General features: G+C 42.1%; 1 protein-coding gene across 1 annotated transcript; it reads left to right on the top strand.

Annotated features, from left to right (window-relative positions):
• Positions 1–3,285: 3,285 nt before the first annotated feature.
• LOC114503674 (olfactory receptor 2Z1) lies at positions 3,286–10,331 on the top strand. Its single transcript, XM_036032347.1, has 2 exons — positions 3,286–3,372; positions 6,848–10,331. The coding sequence occupies exon 2, from the start codon at positions 8,750–8,752 to the stop codon at positions 9,785–9,787; it is 1,038 nt and encodes a 345-aa protein (XP_035888240.1). The 5' UTR covers positions 3,286–3,372; positions 6,848–8,749; the 3' UTR covers positions 9,788–10,331.
• The last annotated feature ends 2,057 nt before the right edge of the window (positions 10,332–12,388 follow it).

The raw sequence follows: 12,388 nt of genomic DNA, 5'->3' as shown, positions 1-12,388 counted from the left end.
AGCCGGACCAAGACAGCAGCAGATCCCGAAAACTCAAGAACTAGACCTGCACCTAAAATGCCCACGCTAAGGCACCAGAAAACACCAGCCAGTAAAGAAAAACACCAAGGAATAAACCATTGTTCCGCAGGGTACCTGACTTTAATTGGCACCTTCACAGGAGCATTGACAAACTAGTGACTGTGGTCCCTGAGAAATAAAATCCCCACAAAGCGGGTCACCCTAAAAATAGTTTGTCTCTGTTTGGTCTCTGCATTTAAATTTATAGTATGCTTTGCTTAACAAATGTGGCCCCTGTCTCAGCCCCAGCCTGCAAATGTAATACCCCTGGGCATAAAGTTATGCTCAATGGTAGAGTGGTCTCTTACTATCTCCTAGGGTCAGCTTTCAGCTCCTCCGCTGACATGCCATCGGGCTGCGGTCAGCCACAGCAATCCCTCTGCACTTGGGAAAGGAAAGTATAATGGACTTGAGTAACATCCAGGACCATAAAGTACCAGGCCAGGAGGTGTTGGGCATATGGGACCTTGGTCCAACACCTAGGGCTACAGTGACTCGTAGGGCAGCCGCCACAGTGCTAGCCCTCCAGTGGTACCAACACCAGTATCAGCAGTTGTAACCCTCCCAAGGACCTCAGCCTTATAGACAGGTATTAGTGATGCTAAAAGGAATAAAACACCTTATAGCATCAAAGGGGGGAATGTGGCAGGAAAAGAAAACCCCATGAAAAAAGTTTCTATGCTCTGTAGATAAGCAGTGCTCTCTGTAACACTTGCAAATGTCACAATGCCTTTGTTTTTGTATGACAAGGAGCTGACTAGCAGACGTCACCAAGGTAACAGTTATCTCAAGGCCAAAATACTCTGAGCCCCCTGGGTAATAAAGTTTGTGCTTCATCATCTCTCTGCGAGTGAGTAATTTTCCACAACACAAGTACTATCTTACTCCATGAGAAAAAAGCAATATAAGAATAATAAGCACAACAGAAAAAGAAGAGAGGGAAAAAGGAACAGAGAGCCTATTCAAACAAGCAGCTGATGAGAACTTCCCACACCTATGAAAAGAGCTAGATCCTCAAATCCAAGAAGCAAACAAAACTAGTCATCTCAATCCAAAGAGACTCTCTCTAAGGAACACTGTGTTAAAACTTTTAAAAAATAATGACAAAGAAAAAATTCTCAAAGCAGCCAAGCAAAGAAGGAACTGACCTACAAAGGAAAACCCATCGGGTTATCATTAGACTTCTCAGCAGAAACTCTACAAGCCAGAAGAGAGTGGAACCGAATATTCAAACTACTTTTGAAAAAGAAATTACTAGCCAAGAATAATATATCCAGAAAAGTTATCCTTTAGATATGAGGGAGAAATAAAGACTTTGAAGACCTCCATTGCAGGAAATACTCAAGGGTATTCTTCTACCTGAAACAAAGAACAAAAGGTCACAACACTAGTAGTAAGATCGCCAACAAATCTGAAGAATAAACAGGGATAATTTGTGACAACAAAACATAAACAGAGGGGATAAAGGTCTGAATTTGCAAAGGAGGCTAGAGATTGGATGCATTCAAAAGAAAAAAAACTACTGTATATATGAAACTCTTTTTTCATAAACCAAATTATAACCACACACAAAGAATCCAAAACTAAGACACAGAGCTTACAAAAGAAGAGGAAAGAAGTATGGAACACCACCAAACAAAAACAATAGATTGAGACACCAAGGTAAAAAATCAATAGAGACACAGAAACACCAGAAAAAAAAGATTAAATAGCTATAGGAGATCTTTATACATCAATAAATAACTAAATGTAAATAGACTGAATTCTCCAATAAAAGAGGCACACAGTAGCAGATTGAAACAAAAAACAAAACCCAACCATATGCTGCCTTCAGGAGACACATCTAAGGTGCAAAGACAACAGTAGACTCAAAGAAGAAGTGCAGAAAATGATTCTCCAAGCAAATAATACCTGCTTTCTTATGAAAAAAAGCAGGTGTAGCTATACTTATATCTGATGAAATAGATTTCAAAATAACAAAAGTAATGCTACATCAAGAAGACATAACACTTCTTAATATATTAGGGAGACCCAAAACACCAAAATTTATTTGTTAAAAATTGTGTATTTATTCTTACATGTTTAAGCTTCAGTCACCTTTAAAATACTCTCCATTTGATGCAATACATCTACCAAGATGTTTTTTCCATGTCTTGGAGAAAACGGTTTTTGAACTCGTTGATTTTGATGCCTTTTAGTGCTTCTGTTGTTTCTTGTTTCACCTCTTCCACATCACCAAAATGTTTCCTTTTGAGGACTTTTTTTCACCCAGGGAAACAAAAAAAGTTGCTTGGAGTGAGATCAGGTGAATGGCAGGGTTGGATACAGGGGTCATGCCATTTTTGGTCAAAAACTGATCACTCAGCACAGGGTGGGCAGTTGCACTTGTAAATCACCCATCATAAAATGGACAAACTGATTAAAAGAGTCTTCAAAAAATATTCATTGAAGCTGAAGGCAGCCTCTCACAACACCACCAGCTGGTCCACTGATACAGGTGGGATCCCAGAACACTGATGTAGAGGAGGAAACCTGTACTACAAGGGGCCAGGCCTCCAGAAGATAATTCTGGGTTTGGTTGGGGGGGAGGTGTCCCCTCTCATACAAGAATCAACCAATGAATGCATAAATAAGTGGAACAACAAATTGAAGTTTCTCTCTCTCTCCCCTTCTCTCTTTTTAAAATCAATTTTTTTAAAAAAGAATGGCACTTAAAGGAAGAAATGTTCTGACCCAGGAAATCTGCCTCCTGGCTGTCCCACCACCATCACTGCCTCATTATATAACTCAGGAGAAGTCTCCTGGTCACCAGAACTGGGGCAGTGGGGCATAGCATCCATTTGCTGTAATGGACTCCTGCATCTCTTCTTCCTGACTATATGTAAACAGGAGGACTTGGACATCTGTCATATTTAGTTATCCACATCAGTGTTTCCCACTCTTCTTATGGTTGGGAGATGCATAAATGTTTTTCCACAGCCTTCCAGGGACAATCCAAATACCAAGGGCTCTAGACTCTCATTATAACTAGTTTTCTCTCTAGCAAAACTGGAGACCCTGAGGGGTTTCTGATGCAGCAGCTCTCCCTGGAGCCTTTATCCCCAGAGGATGACATCCGTCTCTGCATGCACAGAAGCAGCACTGAGTAAGCCCATGATGCTAGTCCAAGGAGGTTTTATTAGGGTCTGTCTTGGAATAAGGGTGGTTGACAAGTTCATGGGGTGTTGAGAAAAGCCCCTCACTCTGCACACAGACCCTGGTGAGTTGGGGTAAGAACTTGAAATCCAGCATGTGGGGACCATGGGGGTCCAGGTATGATTGACAATCGACATTAGTGAAAGGATGGATCTAAAGACGTGCTGATGTTGTTTTCCACAGGTATGATGGGTTGAGTGTATATAGGTATTTGGATGCAAAGATGAATTTTTGTCTACTTCTTTGACATTTGCCAACCCACAAGCAGATGTCCTGTTATGCTGAATTCTTAGTCTTCCCTTGTCTGTCTTCGTTGCTATGAATCCAAGAAAGTCAGGCTTCTAGACAGAAGGAAGTCATCTATGTTGGTGTTTAATCCATAAAAACTGTTGGAAGCAGCCAGGCATGGACACTTGACCAAAATAACTTATCTGGCATGGTTTGGGCTCATCCCCAGTTCACCTTCTGAGAATCTGTCATTCTCTCCTCTTCCCCACTCCCAGAGGACTTCTCAGTTCTAAATTCCTGGGCAGAAGAGCTGAACATAGATTTCAAGAAAGATGCAGCATTCAGAGTTGAGAGTGCATAGGACTTAGAATCAGATGAGACTTCAAATTCTAGCCTGTCCTCTTAGTCGATGTGTGACTTTAAGTTAGTCACTTACCCTCTCTCAGTCCATTTGTTAATAACATTAGTTCCAAAAAAAATATTGTTTCCTTGCAGAATGTACTCATTCAGCAATGATTAATTGAACAAACTCTGCTGTGGATTCTTGAGCTGGGGTAATTGGATGTGAGGACTAAATAAACAGTAAATGACAGTGTCCTGCAAACTGCTATTTGATTAATTAGGTGACCAAGGGTCCAGATCATGCCTGGTCATGACAGAGAGATGTGAATCTTTTATTGGTAACAAAAGGTAAGTAATGTTGGTGCCTCTCCCCTGGTCACTTAGTGTCACCATAGGAACCCCTAGACCCAAATTTCGACATCACTCAAATAAATGGGGACAGGAAGAGGTGAAACCACAACTTGGAAACTTTCCAAAGGGGCTCCTCTTCAGCCCATGTGAGATGTATTGATTTAGGAGTCACAGTGAGAAGACCCAGCTCAGATTAAAATAAGCCATGGTTAGTTCTGCCCAGCTCTGCCTGTCTGACTGACAGGGAAGAGGTTGGATGGATGGACAACTTTTTTCCAAAAGATATCTTGGATGGAAAGAGTTTATTAAAAGCTCAGGACACAAGGGAATCACAGGCAGAATCTCAAGCCACAGAGAAACTGCCTGTTAGAGATTACAAACACCCCAGGGCGTGCCTTTTTAAAAAGATGGATCAATAGCAGTGGACCACCTGCACACCCTGGAAGGAAAGGTGAGTTTGGGGGCCTGCAGGACTCTGTGTGTGTATGTGTGTAACAAATCCTGAAACACCTATTACAGTGTTTGGGGAGAATGTGTTGAATGTAAAGGGAAAAAACAGAGACTTTGGAATCACATCCCTCTTTTGCTCAAATTTTGACTTACTTCTTTGGTGAGTGATGCTAGAAAAGTCACCACACTTCTCTGAAACTCTGTCTTTTCTTCAAAAAAATACAAATAATATCTACAGACAGTGTTTCTTTTTTATTGTGGTAAGATATACACAGTAAAAATAAAATAAAAATTTACTATCTTAGCCCTGGCTGACGTAGCTCAGTGGACTGAGCACAGGCCTGCGAAGCAAAGGGTCACTGCTAGGATTCCCAGTCAGGGCACATGTCTGGGTTGCAGGCCAGATCCCCAGTAGGGGGTGCATGACAGGCAACCATACATTGTTGTTTCCCTCTCTTTCTCCATCCCTTCCCCTCTCTCTAAAAATAAATATAGTCTTTTTTTCAAATTACCATCTTAATCACTTTTAAATGTACTGTTGATGACATTAAGTATATTCGCATTGTTGTGCAAACATGTCTACCATCCCTCTCCAGACTTGAGGATTAAAGTCTTAAGCATGTAAACACTAGATGCCTTCCACACAGCACTCAGTTGGCATCAGCTCCTTTCAGGGTGAGGATATGAGAGTGGACAGAGCAAGATCAGATTTGTTTGGCCACTTAAATAGCTGTGATGGGAGTTTTCAGGAAAAGCTATTTTACCAGCTACGAGACTTAGTGGTTTGGAAACTGATAAGTTGGCAAAAAATTGCAAGAGTTTGTTTGTTTCTGTATGAAGACATATAAATAATGAGATATTCCCAGAGGTTTTGCTAGGTCTGAGTTTACCATAATTCTAGAATAAAAATCTGGAATAGGAATTGCTGAGTCCAGTCCCTGCAGGTTATAACTATCCTGTCTCTAAACCGGAGGTTCTCAACTGGGAGTGGTTCTGCCTCTCTGGGGGACATTTGACCAGGTGTGGAGTCATTTTTCATTTTCACGACCAGGGGTGGAGGAGAGTACTGGTATTAAGTGAATTAAGGCCAGGGTGCTGCCAAACTTCATGCAAGACAGTTCCTCACAACAAAGATTTACCTGTCTCTGAAATAGCTGAGGTGGAAAAACCCTGTTGTACACTAGTGGAGTTGGAGATGAATTAACTTTTAGAGACTATGCTATGGGATCTCAGAGGCTAGAGAAGGGACATGCAGGTTTCTCTCCAGGAAGTACAAGGACATCATAGAGTAGCACTACAGGTGACAATCTAGGCAGGGTCAGCCTTGACCATGGAAGAGGCCCTAATATTGAACATAGTAGTTGTGCTGTATCCATGGAGGATATGTTCTTAGATCCCCAGGGGATTCCTGAAACTGCAGAGAGTATCAAACACACACATATATGCATATGTATATTTTTCTCCCACATGTAGTATATCTATATATACTATAAGTATATATTTTTATAATATTATACATAATATATAATATAATACATTTATAATTTATATATTATAAATATATAAAAATGTATAAGTATATATACTATAAGTATACATATAGTGTGTGTGTATATATATATACTTTCACTTAAAGGAAGCACTTAGTGTGGCATATCCAAATCTCTAGCACCACTACCCTTGCACTTTGAGGCCAGTATTAAGTGAAGTAAGTGTTCCTTGAACACAAGCACTGTGATACCGTGACTGGATCTGATAAGCAAAGCTGTACCAAGTGATGATTGGTGAGCAGCAGAAGCAGTGTGGACATGCTGGACAAAGGCAGGATTCACATCCCGAGCTGGACATAGCAGGATGACATGAGAGTTAATCATGTTGCTCAGAATGGTGCACAGTTTAAAACTTACACGTTGTTTATTTCTGAAAAGCTTCATTTAATATTTTTGGCCTGCAGTTAGCTGCAGGTAACTGAAGGTATGGAGAGTCTACTGTAGTAATGACACTAGGAGCCAGCACTGCTGAGAATGTCCTGTGTGTCTGGCACGGTGCTGCACACTGACCATCCATACTCTCTCCCCAAGAGCATTAGCAATAATTTTATAATTATACAATTTATATATTATAATATATTTAATAATAAGTATCACCGTTTACTTATTGAGCACTTGCCACATGACCGACACTAAGCTCTTAACATTATCCTTTTGTTTAATCTTCACAGCAGTGCCTGTGACCAGATTACTGCCATACATGTTATGGATGAAGAAACTGAGGTTGAGTAGCTACCCAAGGTCATGCTGCTACCAAAAACTTGAGCTGGTATCAAGATAATTTCACTCTTACTCCTTGGTACACTCTCCTAACCACCAACCCGTACTGCCCATGTGCTAAATTCCTCCTTGGAACTATTTTGCCTCCTCTAGCTGCCTGGAAAACTCCTACTAGACCTTCAACATTCAGCTATAATGTGTCCTCCCTTGTGAAGCCTTTCTCAACCTGATCCCAGGCAGAGTTTCATCCCCTGGGTACCCAAAGCACTGAGCATGTGTCTCTGTCACCCTCCTGATGAAACTGTTCTGAAATGTGAACAATGCTCACTTTTCCTCAAACTCTAAATTTTATAACCACAGAACTAAGTTATCTTATTCTCTTATGTCACTGATTTCAGAAAATGCACCAGTAAGGCAGCCCTTTCTATTTTTAGTTGGATTTCACTATTGGAAATGTCTTTGTTGGGGTGAACCACACAGCTGGCCTCACTAACATCCACCTCCCAGTAGCAGGGAGCAGCTGGTTCTACCACATTTTTCTTATTGAAGCTCTTCTGATACTGAGGGCATCTGTCATCTCTCCTTAGAGGCTTTCCTGACCATGTCCTGTGGTGCCCCCAGCCATTTCCTGCAGAACGTTCTACCCAGTTCCCTCATTGTACTTCCCTTTAACACAAAGAGCTTGTCCACTTATCTCTTTTGCATTGGTACCCTGATGGAGTCTGTGGGGTCCAGGGAAGCAGGGACCTTGTCTGGGTGATCCACCTTTGAAAGTTTCATGCCCAGCCCAGCACGTGACAAATTTTGTTGAATGCATGTGTGAAAGGGACTGGGATGTGATAGAAAAATCAGACTGGTGAATAATTAAAGACTGCCTTGAAGGCCATGTGAAGATGGCAGCCTTAAGACAAAGAACTTCAGTGAGGACCTCAATAGAATCCACTTGCCTCTAAATAACCTGTCTTGCTGCTTTTGTAACTACCAGCAGTTGGGAATAAATACTCTTCTGGCCCTGCATTGTTCACTGTTCAAATTGTGTGTGGTATATAGTATTCCAGGGCAATCTGGGGTTGCTTGGGGGCTTGGAGGTTGCCAAGGGAATTAAGCACCCCTGTTTTAGGTGGGAAATTCCTTCTTGTCCCTGGCCACCTTTCTTGTCCACTCAGACAATATTTATTAGAGACTCACAACCTTCCAGGCCTGGTAATTTACTCTAGTCCTTGAAATTGAGTCAGACTACTCACATGTTGCTACTCTCCCATCCAATGCAACAAAGTCACCAATAATTGTGAGCTCATTGACAACTGTCCCACCTTCCTAACCCGAGGCCATTTGACCCCCAAGTGGCACCCAAGTGCCCCTATGGCTCGAACTCCCTAGATTCACACCTTCCATTTGACCCCAGTGCTGGCTCACAATGCATTTGTTTTTGCTCCAGATGCTTACCCAGGTATTCAGCCCCTGGCCTATTTCTCTGTTTTCTTGCTTGGATTGTTGCTTCAACTCCATCCCCTATTTCACCTCCCAGCATTTTCAGAATCTCACCTCTACTTTGGCTCCAGGATCATTGAGATGAGGGCTGTTGAAATGTTCTACTGGGGCTGTTACTGTTCTTGGCTTGGACCTCAAAATTTGTAATAGAAGAGTCAGTGGGAAGCTCTTGCCTGGCATGTGGTCAAGCATCTTATTCAGAGATGCAAGTTCTGCTCTCCCGTCCCATGGCTGTAACAAATATCACTAACTTATTTCACTAACTGATTATGGCTTCCCCCTCTACTAATTCTAGCTGTGACCTCACACCTCTTCTCAAGATGGCACTCTAAGCAACCACTACCACTTGATGGCCAGGTGGGATGAAAAGTATTTTCCAGTCCCACTCAGTCTTTTGCCATTGCTCTTCTATTCTGCCTGTAGCAAAGGCATATTCTGTAAAAATGGGGGGTGTGAATCAATCAGTGACCTCTGACTTCCTTCTGGTGGGCCTCTTCAGTCGCTCAGGATCAAGTCAGCTACTCTTCTCCCTAGTGGCTGCCATGTTTATCATGGGCCTTCTGGGCAACGCTGTTCTGCTCTTCCTGATCTATATGGACTCCCGGCTCCACACACCCATGTACTTTCTGCTCAGTCAGCTGTCCCTGTTTGATGTTGGCTTCCCCCTGGTCACCATCCCCAAGATGGCATCAGACTTCCTACAGGTGAAAAATTCCATCACCTTTGGGGGTTGTGCAGCTCAAATATTCTTCCTTACACTTATGGGTGTGGCTGAGGGCATCCTGTTGGCCCTCATGTCCTATGACCGGTATGTGGCCGTGTGCCACCCCCTGCAGTATCCTGTGCTTATGAGGCGCCAGGTATGCCTGCTCATGGTGGGCTGCTCCTGGATGGCAGGTGTGCTCAATGCCTCCATCCAGACCTCCGTCACTCTGCACTTCCCCTACTGTGCCTCCCACATCGTGGACCACTTCTTCTGTGAGGTGCCAGCCCTGCTAAAGCTCTCCTGTGCAGACACCTCTGCCTATGAGTTGGCGCTGTCCATCTCTGGGGTACTGATCCTCGTGCTTCCCCTGTCCCTCATCACCACCTCCTACGGCCATGTGTTGGGGGCTGTTCTACGCATGCGCTCAGAGGAGGCCCGGCACAAGGCCTTCACCACCTGCTCCTCGCACATCACAGTGGTGGGGCTCTTTTATGGTGCAGCTGTGTTCATGTACATGGTACCTGGTGCCTACCACAGCCCACAGCAGGACAACGTGGTCTCCCTCTTCTACAGTCTTGTCACCCCCATGCTTAACCCCCTCATCTACAGTCTAAGGAACCGGGAAGTGCGAATGGCTTTGGTGAAAGTGATCCACAGAGCTGCGCTCAGACCACACAGGGGGCTGCTGGTGTGATCGCAGGAGTCTTCCATCCCGCCCATCACTTCACAGCACCCACGTGTGAGGCAGCTGCTGAGAGCTTATCTTAAAGGCTGTGTCAGTTTCTTCTCATGTCATGACTAGCTGAGTTCATGTTTTCTCCCATGGATTTGTGGAAATCAATGGTATCAGCTCCAGTCACTTTTCATATATTCTTTCCCCACTCTTTAGTACTATTTACATGAATGAAAGGCCCTACTTGGTAAAGTTGAGATCTTGCTGAAACAACAGAAATTTACTTCTCATTGTTCTGGAGGCTGGGATGTCTAAGATCAAAGTACTGGCTTATTCTTTTCCTGGTGGGGGCTCTCTTCCTGGCTGTAGATAGCTGCCCTTTCCTTGTGCCCTCAGATGGAAGAGAAAAAGTACTCTGCTGGTGTCTCTGCCTCTTCTCATAAGTACATTGGGCCTATGGGATTAGGGACTTCCCATTATGACCTCATTTAACATTCATCCTTCCTCACAGACCCTATCTCAAATACATTCACATGGGAGTTCAGGGCTTCAGTACATGCATCTAGGGGGGACACAAACATTCAGCCTATAACAGTAAATTAATAATTATAAATATGACCACAATTAATTCTAATAATTAAAATAAGATATACTTGATATAAATAAAATATATAAATTATAATAGTCATATATGATCAATATTAAGTAATTATAATAAGTCAAGATTGGTAAAAATAATTATATTAATAACACTAACATTTGTTGACCATTTGTTTTGACAGTTGTACAGCACTTCATCCTCTCAGCAGCTTTGTGATGCAGGAACTGTGATGCTTTATGTGTGTATGAAAAAAATGAGTCCCCAAAGAGAAAGAGTAATTCACCAATGGTTGCACAGGGGCAAGTGACAGAACTGGTAGTTGAACCCAGATTCTTCTGTTGGCAAAGACACAGTTCTTTAAACAATTGTGCTTTATTCGCTGTTGAGCAGGTGATGACTGCATGTTTGCATGCGTTGGGTATTTGGACCAGGCAACATCAAAGTGACCATCAAACTCTGGATAATGTAAAAGGTGGTGGGGTCAAACTCCATGGTATATTAAAAACACTTGTTAAAACTGAAAAAGCTATTAGCATATCCATTCTTTATCAAGGGATGACTATTTTATCAAGGCTTTTTTATCCTGATCATTTCTTTTTTTTTTTTCATTTTACTTATTTATTCTTAGACAGAGGGGAAGGGAGGGAGAAAGAGAGGGAGATAAACATCAATGTGTGGTTGCCTCTCATGCACCCCCTGGTGGGGACCTGGCCTGCAACCCAGGCATGTACTTTGATTGGGAATCAAACCAGCGACCCTTTGGTTCACAGGCGGCACTCAATCTGCTGAGCCACACCAGCTAGGGCTAAGATCTATCTGCATTTTAGAAATGCACTTCAACTCATCCATGGATCCAACAGGCTTCAAAATAAAAAGGAAAAAATGTTTTAAGAAAATAGCACTAGCTATTAATCTTAGGTGCTCTTGTTAAAGATGACATGCAGAATTATCTCACCTTAATATTTGTTTCTGAAAGTAATTAGTAGAAATCCACATTGCAGTGATGTCTTTTAAAATAGAGGCTTGATAAACACAGTATATTTACAACTTTATGAACAACTCTCTCATGTTGAAAGTTTTCTGGAACATTATAGATGGGCTAATTTTCATCAAGCTTGTCAATGTTACTTACATTTGCATTTCTTTTTGGTGGTAGTTCACGTGTAAAGATGTGGACCAACTGATGTCTTTCCCACAGTTTACATTTCAGATTTACCCAGTAAGTCCTTTCTGGCCTTTGAAAGGAATTGGCGTGACCAGAGTCTTTTCACAATTTTTTACATTTATATAATATCTCTACACTGTGTCCTCCCATGTCTTCAGTTGTGTGGCAAATAAAGTTTTTTCCACAATGTCTGCATTCATAGAATTTTCTCCAGTGTGAGTTCTTTAGTGTATTTCAAGCTAAATGAGAAATATAAGTGCTACCACATTGCTTATATCATAAGATATCTCTCTGTAACTTTTTTTTATGGCCTCAGAAATCTCAATAACATCTGAAGTTTTTGCAACTGTTGTGTTTATCAGACTTCTCTGATACATGAGTTCTTCTGTGTGTTTCTAAAGAATTGTAATCTCTGGAGGCTTTACCACATTGCTTACATTTACAGGGTCTCTCATGTGACACTTTCATGTTTTTGAAAGGACAAGGAACATATAAAGGCTTCACCACATTGTACATATTCATAGGGTTTCCCTCTGGTGTGCAGGCTCATGTGTGTTTTTAACCTTTGGTTGTTGGAGGTTTTCCCACATTCCTGACATTCATGGGATTTCTCTCCAGTATGAACTCTTTTGTGTGTTTTAAAGGAACTGTGGTCTCTGTGGGCTTTACCAGCTGGTTGACATTCATAGGGTTTCTCTCCAGTGTGCTGTCTCATGTGTACTTTTAAGGTTTAGTGTTGGGAGAATGCTCTCCCACAGTCCTTGAATTCATAGGGTTTCTCTCCAGTATGAGTTCTTTCATGTAACTGAAAGGAAGAGTAGTAATTAAAGGCTTTACCACATTGCTTACATTTATA

Source organism: Phyllostomus discolor, chromosome 8 (genome assembly GCF_004126475.2).
Source record: "Phyllostomus discolor isolate MPI-MPIP mPhyDis1 chromosome 8, mPhyDis1.pri.v3, whole genome shotgun sequence".
In the NCBI taxonomy this organism is placed as follows: domain Eukaryota; kingdom Metazoa; phylum Chordata; class Mammalia; order Chiroptera; family Phyllostomidae; genus Phyllostomus; species Phyllostomus discolor.
Note: the sequence above shows the minus strand (reverse complement) of the source record. Positions and strands in the feature narration are given on the sequence as shown.